Source organism: Oncorhynchus keta, chromosome 26, assembly GCF_023373465.1.
Source record: "Oncorhynchus keta strain PuntledgeMale-10-30-2019 chromosome 26, Oket_V2, whole genome shotgun sequence".
Taxonomy (NCBI): Eukaryota; Metazoa; Chordata; class Actinopteri; order Salmoniformes; family Salmonidae; genus Oncorhynchus; species Oncorhynchus keta.
The window spans coordinates 31474601-31488938 of NC_068446.1; the positions used below are offsets into that span (position 1 = coordinate 31474601).

Sequence of the window (14338 nt, forward strand, 5' to 3'; positions counted from 1 at the left end):
TAGAGAGGAACAGAGCTGCCACCTAGGGAGTTAGAGAGGAACAGAGCTGCCACCTAGGGAGTTAGAGAGGAACAGAGCTGCCACCTAGGGAGTTAGAGAGGAACAGAGCTGCCACCTAGGGAGTTAGAGAGGAACAGAGCTGCCACCTAGGGAGTTAGAGAGGAACAGAGCTGCCACCTAGGGAGTTAGAGAGGAACAGAGCTGCCACCTAGGGAGTTAGAGAGGAACAGAGCTGCCACCTTGGGAGTTAGAGAGGAACAGAGCTGCCACCTAGAGAGTTAGAGAGGAACAGAGCTGTCACCGAGGGAGTTAGAGAGGAACAGAGCTGTCACCTAGGGAGTTAGAGAGGAACAGAGCTGCCACCTAGAGAGTTAGAGAGGAACAGAGCTGCCACCTTGGGAGTTAGAGAGGAACAGAGCTGTCACCTAGGGAGTTAGACAGGAACAGAGCTGCCACCTAGAGAGTTAGAGAGGAACAGAGCTGCCACCTTGGGAGTTAGAGAGGAACAGAGCTGTCACCGAGGGAGTTAGAGAGGAACAGAGCTGCCACCTTGGGAGTTAGAGAGGAACAGAGCTGCCACCTAGAGAGTTAGAGAGGAACAGAGCTGTCACCGAGGGAGTTAGAGAGGAACAGAGCTGTCACCTAGGGAGTTAGAGAGGAACAGAGCTGCCACCTAGAGAGTTAGAGAGGAACAGAGCTGCCACCTTGGGAGTTAGAGAGGAACAGAGCTGTCACCGAGGGAGTTAGAGAGGAACAGAGCTGCCACCTAGGGAGTTAGAGAGGAACAGAGCTGTCACCGAGGGAGTTAGAGAGGAACAGAGCTGCCACCTAGGGAGTTAGAGAGGAACAGAGCTGCCACCTAGGGAGTTAGAGAGGAACAGAGCTGCCACCTTGGGAGTTAGAGAGGAACAGAGCTGCCACCTAGAGAGTTAGAGAGGAACAGAGCTGTCACCGAGGGAGTTAGAGAGGAACAGAGCTGTCACCTAGGGAGTTAGAGAGGAACAGAGCTGCCACCTAGAGAGTTAGAGAGGAACAGAGCTGCCACCTTGGGAGTTAGAGAGGAACAGAGCTGTCACTGAGGGAGTTAGAGAGGAACAGAGCTGCCACCTAGGGAGTTAGAGAGGAACAGAGCTGTCACCGAGGGAGTTAGAGAGGAACAGAGCTGCCACCTAGGGAGTTAGAGAGGAACAGAGCTGCCACCTAGGGAGTTAGAGAGGAACAGAGCTGCCACCTAGGGAGTTAGAGAGGAACAGAGCTGCCTCACCACATAATCCACTGGAACCTTAATTACCATATTAAATTTAGCCTCTAAATGAAATTAATAAAATCGCTGCTTATCCTGCCCAAGGCATCAGGGCATCCTCTCTGCAAGGCCACTACAGCAGCTCTGGGGGCACTGTGTGACATTAAGTCCTCTCTGCAAGGCGACTACAGCAGCTCTGGGGAAACTGTGTGACATTAAGTAAAACTGGATTGATTATTTCTGGATGAATCAGAGCTTTTTCCGCGTCAATCTTCCAGGTTAGTTATGAAGAGTCCATAATAGTCCATATGTGGTTGAGATAAAGGGATGGTTTAGACTTTTAGGTTTAGGGCTGAGAGACAGAGACAGAGACATATGCAGACAGACAGTGTATAGAGCCCGAGAGAGAGAGAAACTAACGTCCATCGTTCGAATGAGACCAAGGTGCAGTGTGGTAGGCATACATTTTCTTTAATATATAAATGTTCACCAAAAAAAACAAGAAACAACTCAACGAACGAAAAGCTTAGGAGTGCAACCCATGCAATAAACAAAGACAAGATCCCACAACAGAAAGTGGGAAAAAGGGCTGCCTAAGTATGATCCCCAATCAGAGACAACGATTGACAGCTGCCTCTGATTGGGAACCATACTCGGCCAAAAACAAAGAAATAGACAACATAGAATGCCCACTCAAATCACACCCTGACCTCACCAAATAGAGAAATAAAACGGCTCTCTAAGGTCAGGGCGTGACAGAAACGGTATATTTTTGGGGTTAAGGTCTGATGTTATTGAGTTGGCAGCACAGTATGTCACAGCTTGCCAAATGCTAAGGAAGGAAACATATTATTTTGTATTTTCTCCCTGTATTATAAGTAATAGACAATAAGTTCACCAGTCATTCTATTTATTTGTTATATATTTATTTTTCATTAGTTTTATATCTACTATTCTTATTTTTGTCACTGTTGTTTTCATATTTTGTATACAGTGCATTCGGGAAAAGTATTCTGACCCCTTGACTTTTTCTACATTTTGTTATGTTATAGCTTTATACTAAAATGTATTATTATTTTTTAAATATTCATCAATCTACACACAATACCCCACAATGACAAAGTGAAAAACAGGTTTTCAGATTTAAAAGAAAACATTTAAAAACGGAAATAAGGAAGCATTCAGACTCTCTACTATGAGACTGGACATTGAGCTCAGGTGCATCCTGTTTCCATTGATCATCCTTGAGATGTTTCTACAACCTGATTGGAGTCCACCAGTTGTAAATTCAATTCATTGGACATGATTTGGAAAGGCACGCACCTGACTATATTAGGTCCCACAGTTGACAGTGCATGTCAGAGCAAAAACCAAGACATGAGGTCGAAGGAATTGTCTATAGAGCTCCAAGACAGGATTGTGTTGAGGCACAGATCAGGGAAAGGGCACAAAAACAAATCTGCAGCATTGAAGGTCCCCAAGAACACTGTGGCCTCCATCATTCTTAAATGGACGACGTTTGGAACCAGCAAGACTCTTCCTAGAGCTGGCATCCCGGCCAAACTGAGCAATCGGGGGAGAAGGGCCTTGGTCAGGGAGGTGACCAAAAACCCGATGGTCACTCTGACAGAGCTCCAGAGTTCCTCTGTGGAGATGGGAGAACCTTTAAGAAGGAAACCCTCTCTGCAGCACTCCACCAATCATGCCTTTATGGTAGAGTGGCCAGATGGAAGCCACTCCTCATTAAAATTCACATGACAGCCCTGTTGGAGTTTGCCAATAGGCACCTAAAGGACTCTCAGACTATGAGAAACAAGATTCTCTGGTCTGATGAAATCGAGATTGAACTATTTGGCTTGAATGCTAAGCGTCATGTCTGGAGAAAACCTGGAACCATCCTTACGTTAAAGCATGGGGGTCGTAGCATCATGCTGTGGGGATTTTTCAGCGACAGGAACTGTGAGACCAGTCAGGATCGAGGGAAAGACGAACGGAGCAAAGTACAGCGAAATCCTTGATGAAAACCTGCTCCAGAGAGCTCAGGAACTCAGACTGGAGCGAAGGTTCACCTTCCAACAGGACAACGACCATAAGCACACAGCCAAGACAACGCAGAAGGGGCTTCAAGACAAGTCTCTGAATGTCCTTGAGCAGCCTGCCCGAGCCCAGACTTGAATCCAATTGAACTTCTCGAGGGACCTGAAAATAGCTGTGCAGCGATGCTCCCCATTCAACCTGACAGAGCTTGAGAGGATCTGCAGAGAAGAATGGGAGAAAATCCCCAAATAAAGGTGTACCAAGCTTGTGGTGTCATACCCAAGAAGGTGCTTCAACAAGGGTCAGTAAAGGGTCTGAATACTTATGTAAATGTGATATTTATTTTTTAGTTTTTAAATAAATGTGCAAACATTTCTAAAAACCTATTTTTGCTTTGTCATTATGGGGTATTGTGTGTAGATTGATGAGGGGGAAAAAAACTATTTAATACATTTTAGAATAAGGCTGTAAAGTAACAAAAAGTGGAAAAAGTCAAGGGGTCTGAATACTTTCTGTATGCACTGCAAGTATCACTTCGCTTTGATAACTTTGACCTTGTCCTTAATGCCAATTAAGCACATTGAATATTAATATGAGAGCAAGGCAGAGAGAGAGAAGCAGAGAGAGAAGCAGAGAGAGAAAGAGAGAGAGACAGGGAGAGAAAGAGGCATAGAGAGAGAGAGACAGAGAGAGGCAGAGAGAGAGAGAGGCAGAGAAAGAGAGTCCATACCTCAGTGGGAGTTATGCCGGACCACTTGTCAGCCGAGGCCTGGACCCTCATGATGGCGTTCTGAATTAGGTCAAACCCAGATCCAGTCACCACGATGGTCCTCCCACCGCTGAAACAACATCACCATCACAAAGGGACAAAAGGTACAGTTTTAACCCACTGCTCACATTCACATTTCATCTACAGAAGAGATATCACATTTACGCTACCAACTGGTATCTGGAGAGGAAGCCAGGTGTGTTGGAGATTGAATGCCATTAAACTATACTCTAGGGTACACTTTATTGTGTTTAGACAGGTGGCATCATTCTAACTCGGCGCTTCTCAGTGCAGACGGAGTTGACGTGCTATCTGATGTGAGACAATGTGGAAGCCTCGAGAATAGCCTCTTGTCTCGAGGACTGGGACTCACCACACAAAGCTTCCCTTGGGGTGGTGGTCCAGGATAGTGGGGTTCTCCCAGAACTGGAAGGCTGTGGGGACGGCTGTGGTGGTTCTCTTCCCATACTTTACTGTCACTGTGAGCAGGTCAGAGGGGACCTTATCCGCCCGGTACTCTCCCATCCTGCAGGTGATGGCTGCACCAAACGTCTCCCTGCAGACAAGGACACAGTCAGCCAGCGACACAGACCGCTCAGCACTAGGGGTCACAGTGCACAGGAGACTAACATGCCAGAACTATGACAGCTAAGTCAATACAGGGCTTTCTTATTAAAGAAAATCATGCCCACATTTGAATGCAACCCCCAACCCTAACCTGCTTGATAGTTCTGTATTCACTTTAGCTTACAACACTTTTTCTTTTGCTTGTTGTCATGCCAAAGAATTGGCTGAAAGCCAACACATACAGATCTAAAGACCAGACAACCGCAACCCTTCTTGACACTGGTTCCCTTCCCAGGATGCAACAGTACTTACACAGTGCACACCACCCCCCCAACGGTGACGGCAATGTCCTCCCTGGTGGCTGTGTCCAGGTTGAAACCAGAGATGGTGATGACCGTCCCCCCGGCCTTGGAGCCGTTGGCGGGGTGAACCGAGCGGGCGATGGGGTCCTGGAGGATCAGGTAGTAAAAAACACTCATCATATTCCTGTCTCATCTCTTCCCCCACAAGGCTTTCAAAATGCACACACACCCACACACTTCGCATTTCCTTCAATTTGCTGAGTAAACAGTTAGGGGGGGCGGTCCCCTGTGGGGAAGCATTAGCCGTGCAAGATATAAAAAAGGCAGTGAAATTGCTCCAATGTACCCTGTTAAGGCACCAGAGGAAATTGAGTCGCCGTATAGCACCTTGTTAAACTATAATACACACAAATCAATTTCATCTTATCGTACTGGGCATTATCTGCCAGAGTAGTTCATTCAACAGAACATTCATGAATTTTATTTGGATATTACACTTAAACGACATGCCCTTCATGCGGGCCGATAAGAAGCTCTGTAATACAGCGTCTGTATAGCTGTGAAATTGAATGGTGATAGCATAACCAAATCATGTAAAAGCATTTTCCACTTCACGAGTCCGCCCTCTCATCCTGAAGTGAAGGAGTGTTATTGAAGTGAAGGAGTGCGGTAGGTTTGTTACCCGGTATGTGAAGAAAGCAGATGACGTTCCTCTCTTCCCTCCCTCTACCTCCACCTCCACCTGGCCCCAGTTTGTACTCAGGGTTTCCAAGGGCCCGATCTCACACACCACGCTGTAAAACAGAGAGACCGGGAGGAAGACTTAGATATTATATTTAGGCATTCTAGATTACATTTCAGATTGAGGACCACATCCATCAACATCTATTGTGACAAGGGGACAGCAGTGACTGGGTTGCCAGTGTATGTTACCTGGTGGAAACGGCGTATTTGTTCTCCTGATGTATACAGGGGACCCCCACCACACTGATGGCCTTGATGTCCTCCTTGTGGATGCCCAGGTTGGAGCCCTTGATGGTGACAGAGATGCCCCCCCTCACGGGCCCGTAGCGAGGGATGATCTGGGAGGGGGATTGGGGAACAGATTTAAGATGACAGGCTTTTAGATTTGCACTACCGTACAGCTTTTAGATGACAGTGTATAGAGTGGCTTACAGAGTAGCACCAGGAAATAAGCCACAAACACATGCAGAATGTGACCCCACAGTCTGTGAAAAGACTGCGTTCAGGACTGCAGCTAGTCCAGTCTTTAGAAAATTAGCATTGATCAGAGGTTCCCCTTTAAATAGAAAATAACCAGTCTGTTAACAGATCCAGTTGTCAGTAGCAGTCAATGAAGTGATCATTAACATGCATAGTCAGTCAGTGATAATCAAAAGTCAATATTATTGCAGGTTGAAAGATAAGTTATTAGTATATAGTTAGGAGATAACTACTGTACTGTGGATGCTACTCACGTCAGTGATGTGTGGGTCAGGGCACTCTGTACCCTGGTCATTAGTACACAGCTTCTCATAGACGCACGACTTCCTTTTGACACACCACACACACCTGTACTTAGGGTCAGCGTTCTTACACAGGCTGCAGTCCTCACGGCCCAGCGAGCAGCTATATAGGGTCACTGTGAAGGAAGGTAAGAGGGTAAGAGGGACGCCTTGGAATGTCAAGACTATTCTATTCTGGTCATCGATAGTACAAGGTCTGATATGATGTTTGACCAATTCACTTAGACGATTGCAAATAGTATTGCGTTAAATGTGTCAATGTAAATGTGTCAAATAAGACTTCCCCAGTTGTCATTTATGTCCACATGGTCCTTTGGGACATTGTCAACAGAGTTGCATAAAGATGCACCATTTACCATTCAGTGTGCTGTCTATTTTCTTGCCCGTCTGTTTGTCCTTCACGTAGAACAGAACGTTGGTCTCCTGTGACTTATCCAAGGAAAACTAGAAACGGAGAAAATAATGAATTATTAATACAGTTTGTGAAAGAAGTGATTAATGACTTCACATTTCCAAAACGTGCCAGATAAAAGTTCTCATTTTACATTTAAGTAATTTAGCAGATGCTCTTATCCAGAGAGACTTACAGGAGCAATTAGGGTTAAGTACCTTGCTCAAGAGCATAGAGCATATAAGTATCTTTCTCAAGAGCATAGAGCATATAAGTACATTGCTCAAGAGCATAGAGCATATAAGTACCTTGCTCAAGAGCATAGAGTATATAAGTATCTTGCTCAAGAGCATAGAGCACATAAGTACCTTGCTCAAGAGCATATTGACAAATTAGTCACCCTGCTCCAGGACTCGAACCAGCGACCTTTCAGTTACTGGTCCAACATTCTTAACCACTAGGCTACCTGCCATCCCATACACACTTTGGCAGCCACTCCAAAATAGCTGAATAAATCAATGTATGAAAATAATGTTGCTGGAGGCTGGTCCCCACCTCTCTGTAGTGCTTCTAAGATGTTTTCCAATCACACAAAATCCACAGTTTGAGGATGTTAAAATAACATTGGGATTGTTTTCCATGAGGGGGTGCTATAATATCAAATTGACACAAACCAGTTAACGTAAACAAACAATACAATATTATGACCCAGCAACACATGATCAACCCTTTACACCTTTTAGAAGTGGTGAAAGCTACAATTGACAGGTGTGGTGCAATAAGAAGCACTGGGCATACGTTAAAACCACTGAAGCTGTAGAACGGGCCATCTTCAGACCTGACGTCCTCCTCCATGTTACTCATCAGCTCTGTGCCGATGGTGAACACCCGGTCCTAGGGAGGAAGCAGAGGAGCAGAGTTAACTTCATACATGAGCAGTTATCAAGGCCTCATCTCAACCATACTATAGTCTAATTCATAATTAACTAGCGCCTACAGTTTTTGAACTGTTTCATAACAGCTATAAAGCTATATAACAGCTATATAAGACACTATCTTTTTTTCCAGTACCTGGTAAACATCCAGGTTGATGCCCTCGAAGCCGATGGTGGTTTTGAACCCCACAGGAATGAGCACAGGATCAGGGTTCTCGAACTGGGGACATCTTGCCCCCTGAACACAGATGGAAATACTACATTTTGAGCATTTGTATTTATGCCTTTAGTTATTCGACGGACAAACTGTCATCTAGACTGATTTATCAGTTGGCATGCATCTGCTGACTTACAAACTGATATTCCATACAAAAACACTCATGACTTTGACTCTTAGCATACATGCAATGTACATTAGGCCTGTTTAGTGGAGCACCTAGCTACCTGTCTGTGTTTGATGATTTGAGGGCCCAACACAGTGTTGTCCTTGTCCCGGCAGGTGTGGTCCTGGGTGTTCCACTGGCAGCCCCATGGGCTGGCCACACACGACAAACATCTGATACACACGCGCACACACACACACGCACACGCACACACACACACACACCAGGGAGGCAATCTCTTTTTAAAACATGTAAATCCAAGATAGTATTCCTGTAACAGTAGAACCTATATTGTTGATGGTAAATATAAATCTGTAACCTGATAAACAAAGCCCATTTATCACACGCTTCCTCCAGATGAAAAAACAGCCCTCGAAGCAGCCAAAGAGAAAACACATATACGTATGAGATCGACTTTCATTTTTTGATTAATGAAAAGGAAACTGAAGCAATTTCCTCTGGTTGGTAATAAAAAAGGGGGGAAATGCAAGAGGTGCATTCAATCCCAGTATCATTCATGCATCACACAGAATGTACACAAAGAAACCTTTCTCTCATTTGTGCACATGCAGCTATTCATTTCCATCAAGGTTGTCGGCACTAAAACCCAGTGAGTCTGGTCAATGGGAGAGTACAGAGAGTGGGATAGGACTGTGTTTCAATGAGAGAGTACAGTGCAGTAGGAGAGTACAGAGTACAGTAGGAAAGTACAGTCCAGAGAGTACAGGCCAGAGAGTATAGTAGGAGAGTACAGTCCAGAGAGTACAGTCCAGAGAGTATAGTAGGAGTGTACAGTCCAGAGAGTACAGTTGGAGAGTACAGTCCAGAGAGTATAGTAGGAGAGTACAGTCCAGAGAGTATAGTAGGAGAGTACAGTCCAGAGAGAACAGTCCAGAGAGTACAGTCCAGAGAGTACAGTTCAGAGAGTACAGTCCAGAGAGTACAGTCCAGAGAGTACAGTCCAGAGAGTATAGTAGGAGTGTACAGTCCAGAGAGTACAGTTGGAGAGTACAGTCCAGAGAGTATAGTAGGAGTGTACAGTTCAGAGAGTACAGTCCAGAGAGTACAGTAGGAGAGTACAGTCCAGAGAGTACAGTAGGATAGTACAGTCCAGAGAGTACAGTGGGAGTTGTACAGTCCGGAGAGTACAGTCCAGAGAGTACAGTAGGAGAGCACAGTCCAGAGAGTACAGTCCAGAGAGTACAGTAGGAGAGTACAGTGGGAAAGTACAGTCCAGAGAGTACCGTCCAGAGAGGACAGTCCAGAGAGTACAGTGGTAGAGTATAGTCCAGAGAGTACAGTAGGAGAGTACAGTCAGGAGAGTACGGTAGGAGAGGACAGTCCAGAGAGTACAGTCCAGAGAGTACAGTAGGAGAGTACAGTGGGAGAGTATAGTCCAGAGAGTACAGTCCAGAGAGAACAGTTGGAGAGTACAGTCCAGAGAGTACGGTAGGAGAGTACAATCCAGAGTACGGTAGGAGAGTACAGTCCAGAGAGTATAGTAGGAGAGTACAGTCCAGAAAGTACAGTCCAGAGAGTACAGTAGGAGAGTACACTCCAGAGAGTACAGTAGGAGAGTACAGTCCGGAGTGTACAGTCCAGAGAGTACAGTCCAGAGAGTACAGTCCAGAGAGTACAGTAGGAGAGTACAGTCCAGAGAGTACAGTCCAGAGAGCACAGTCCAGAGAGTACAGTAGGAGATTACAGTCCAGAGAGTACAGTCCAGAGAGCACAGTCCAGAGAGTACAGTAGGAGATTACAGTCCAGAGAGTACAGTAGGAGAGTTCAGGCTGGAGAGTACAGTCCAGAGAGAACAGTAGGAGAGTACAGTCCAGAGAGTACAGTAGGAGAGTACAGTGGGAGAGTACAGTCCAGAGAGTACAGTAGGAGGGTACAGTAGGCGGGTACAGTTCAGAGAGTATAGTAGGAGGGTACAGACCAGAGAGTACAGTCCAGAGAGTACAGTATGCGAGTACAGTCCAGACAGTACAGTATGAGAGTACAGTGGGAGAGTACAGTGGGAGAGTACATTCCAGAGAGTACAGTCCAGAGAGTACAGTAGGAGAGTACAGTCCAGAGAGTACAGTAGGAGAGTACAGTCCAGAGAGTACAGTGGGAGAGTACAGTCCAGAGAGTACAGTCCAGAGAGTACAGTAGGAGAGTACAGTCCAGAGAGTAGAGTAGGAGAGTACAGTCCAGAGTACAGTCTAGAGAGTACAGTAGGAGAGTACAGTCCAGAGAGTACAATAGGAAAGTGCAGTAGGAGAGTACAGTCTAGAGAGTACAGTAGGAGAGTACAAAAGGAGAGTACAGTAGGAGAGTACAGTCCAGAGAGTACAGTAGCAGAGTACAGTAGGAGAGTACAGTAGGAAAGTACAGTCCAGGGAGTACAGTCCAGAGTACAGTAGGAGGGCTAGTTAACTCACGGTGTGCTCTCTGCTTTCCTCACAGTGGCTGAACAGTTGTAGAAATTGAACTCCCTGGTGGCCAGCTCCACTGACTCGTTCACAAAGATCTTAATGGGCACCGCCACGAAATCTACAGGCACAGAGAGGAACAGGGTGAATGAGTGTCATTGTGATTGGTGACGATACAGGTTGTAGTGAATGTAACATATACAAAAAACAGCCTTCAAGGTCAATGAAACAAAGCAACAGAGTAGGGCCAGGAGTTTTTTCATGACCACATGTCCTGACCAGGAACAACTCTGGGCTTTAAGAAGCTACAGCCTATAATTAGGGCTCAGAGTTTCTCTTGTTCAGGTCATGTAGTCAGGAACATCTCCTTGCCCTACTGCAGTGCCAGTGGAGACTGAGGGTGATGACCTACCCTGGTGTTCAGGTGTGGATGGTAAGGAGACAGGGTTGGGCAGGGCACAAGTGACCTGGCCAGAGGACATGGTGGCGTCACTCATATAGGAGGGGAACACACAGCACAGACGGTCTGCCTGCCCGAAGGAGGGGAGGGAGGGCACGTTGATTTCCACCTAAGAGAGAGAGAGAGAGAGAGAGAGAGAGAGAGAGAGAGAGAGAGAGAGAGAGAGAGAGAGAGAGAGAGAGAGAGAGAGAGAGAGATGGAGAGGCATCGAGAGAGGGAGGAGAGAAAAGAGAAGGAAAAAGAGAAAAAAGAGAGAGGGAATGAGAGAGTCAGGAAGCAAGAAAAATAGCAAAGAGAGAGATAATGAATGAGAGAGAGACAAAGAGATAGGGGGAGGAGAGCAGAGTCAGAGGTGCTTTGAGCGCTAGCACATTCCGCAGTTTTAATAAGCCAGTTTTCAGTTTTCTGAGCAGGATCAATATAGTGCATATTGTCTCAGAGCAGTGGGTCACTGATTCTTATTATTTCTTATCAAGGAGGGAGATTACTGCCGTTGCCAGAACCCGTACAGACCTGCTGGGTCTTTTTGCAGCTGAGGTTGGGTGGGTTGAAGGACACGATCTTCACACACTGCTGCTTGGGGCTCCACAACCAGCCGTTCTTCTCCTCCGCTCGCCGGCAATCAGACCTCCTGGTACACCTGGAGAACACCAACACCCATCAGCCACTGCTCTCTGTCCATTTTGTCCGCTTGTTACACATTCATTCCTGTCTCGTAGTGACCTCTTAATAACAGTCATTTCCTGTCATTAAAATACCTCACATTTGAGTTTTATCGGTTAACGTACTGATAACAGTATTGTAGAAATAACAGTCAATAGCACAGCGCAGCTCTCCTTATATGGCTCTAACAAAAATACTCTGCTCTCTCAGTGCCACAGAAATGAAGAAGTAAAGCGGAAACACTATGAAGGGCCCAGGTTGTTGAAACAGAGCAGATCAATCAAATCAGATCAAATGTTATTGGTCGTGTACACATATTTAGCAGATTTTAAGTTTCTAGCTCCAACAGTGCAGTATACCTAACAATACAAAACAGTACACACAAATCCCCATAAATTTAAAGAAAGAAATTAAGAAATATCATAACGAGTCTGGAATATAAATATACAGTATATATATATACACATGTATATAAGGGTGTGTGTAGACAATCTGGACAGGATATGAAAGATGTGTACAGCAATAGTTATATAGGATGAACCTTGACTAGAATACAGTATATACATATGAAGTGAGTAAAACAGCATGTAAACATTATTAAAGTGACCAGTGTTCAATGACTCTATTGTCATCACGTTGCCCTGTTGGTGAGGTTTATGACCCCCATAAATACCTTTCCCCCTTTTCTCTCTCCACTTGTCGTGGCGGAATCAGAATTATTTAGGTAACATTTATAGATAATATGTTTTATTGTTTTTATTGCATGCTTATGTGAGATATGTCATTAGAATGTCTATTTTTGGATGATACTGTTGGCCGGTTGCAGTTATCTGTTCTCTGTTAGGGTTCAGTTGCTTGGGCCGCAGAAAGGGGAGAGGTCAAGCTTGTCTTCATATGTAAACATATTTTTTAAACCATGTGAATGGATTGATTGAGGGGGAACCAATTATCTCTTGGCTCCACAATGTCTGTGTGCCAGTCACTGTGTCTCTGTGAGCTTGTCCAGAATGGGAGTGTCTAAAATGACAATTGATATATATCCTAATGTCTTGGTACTATGTTGTACCAAGAACGAGAAGTAGAACCTCGTTTTAGGAGAGCAATGGAATACTCCTCTCTCAAGTAAAGTCTTCCTTTGTAATGTTCCTAAGATCTGTTATTCGTCATGTGAGTTGAGATGGGTGTGTCTTGGCTATAAATGATACTAAGAACTGTTTTGTAAGCACTCTCAGAGAATTCATTTATAGACACTGAATTGATTTGAGAGTCACAGGGTTGATGGAGCTCATATAATTAAAGATGGGCTTTATGATAACTCTGACTTGTGTGTGGTTTGCTCTCATGATTTGGTAAATACAGGAAATTTCTACTACATACTCTACAAAATGGTCTCTTGGAAAGCCCTTTGTTAACATAGAGAGAGTATGGTAACATTAAAAGGTTGGGAACGGAACAATATGTCAGTAACTACAACCAGTTGAAAGTATCCATTGGTACTTAAAGAATATTATGTCAGATCAGTTGTCGTCTGAGACATTATTACTCATGATAGGATGACATAAATTGTATGTTGGAAAGTCATCACATTCTAGTCAGATTCACATGGAATTGTTGTGCAATTTAAATGTTTAAATATGAAACTATTTGTGAAAAGATTAAATGTAATTTTAGCATCTAAATGAGAGAATTGTTTTCATAAGTGAACTATGCTCACTCAGTGGCCCTGCCCAAGTGAACAGACATTGGTTGAGAACTATGAAGCACACCGTCTCTCCCACACTACAAAAGCCCATTGACGAAAGTCAACCTTGTGTTCCCGATGACGTGAGGACTGATGTCCATACGTTTAAAAGGGCTAATATCAACGTGGAGGTGACGATCGCCACGCTGGAAGGAAGAATTTCAACTACGCCAGCCAGAATATAGCATGAGCTGAGTACGGCAACTTGGCATGAATTTTGAACTCTTATTCACTAAAGAAGTGATACATCCTATATTTTTATTTTACCTTTATTTTACTAGGCAAGTCAGTTAAGAACAAATTCTTATTTTCAATGACGGCATAGGAACCGTGGGTTAACTGCCTGTTCAGGGGCAGAACAACAGATTTTGTACCTTGTCAGCTTGGGGATTTGAACTTGCAACCTTTCGGTTACTAGTCCAATGCTCTAACCACTAGGCTACCCTGCCGCCCCGAGTTATCAGCAGCAGCAGTAAACGTGCGCGGCCTAGGAAAGGACAGACAATCTCTTCAGAACGACAGGATACTACAACATATTCGTTCTACCACACACCCTTCTCAGGGTCCGATAGAGACCCAATCCTTTTGTTCTTAGTCTTCCCGCTCTTTCATTGAAACCCAAGCCCCTTTCTTTGTGTAACCAGTCGTCATATCAGTTTCGTCCACTAGGGATGATTTATTTTATGACATAATTAATAATCAATGTATGATTCATCCTGTGTATATGTAATTCTGTGTGATTATTTAGGTATTTAGTCAAATAATAAAAAAAGCTTGTTAACCAGGGTTCGTGAAGATAACCAAGAATTGTACGATGTTCAGATGAGGCTGAATAAGGTGACGATTAATAATTGACTGCTATTGATATAAAAGACCACCAGATCTCTAAGAGTCTATTCGGAAG

The 14338-nt window shown here is 44.6% G+C and overlaps 1 protein-coding gene across 1 annotated transcript in view; it reads right to left on the reverse strand.

Moving 5' to 3' along the window:
* Window positions 1-14338, reverse strand: part of LOC118359253 (plexin-B2-like) — a 251134-nt gene that overhangs the window by 18514 nt on the left and 218282 nt on the right. The window contains exons 7-19 of the mRNA XM_052480557.1: window positions 11544-11670; window positions 10983-11139; window positions 10580-10691; window positions 8215-8326; window positions 7907-8008; window positions 7634-7729; window positions 6801-6888; window positions 6397-6560; window positions 5852-6000; window positions 5601-5712; window positions 4929-5065; window positions 4423-4605; window positions 4011-4119 (exon numbers count right to left, since the gene is read on the reverse strand). Of these exons, the coding sequence (XP_052336517.1) occupies window positions 4011-4119; window positions 4423-4605; window positions 4929-5065; window positions 5601-5712; window positions 5852-6000; window positions 6397-6560; window positions 6801-6888; window positions 7634-7729; window positions 7907-8008; window positions 8215-8326; window positions 10580-10691; window positions 10983-11139; window positions 11544-11670 (1648 nt within the window). The remainder of the gene's footprint in view (window positions 1-4010; window positions 4120-4422; window positions 4606-4928; window positions 5066-5600; window positions 5713-5851; window positions 6001-6396; window positions 6561-6800; window positions 6889-7633; window positions 7730-7906; window positions 8009-8214; window positions 8327-10579; window positions 10692-10982; window positions 11140-11543; window positions 11671-14338) is intronic.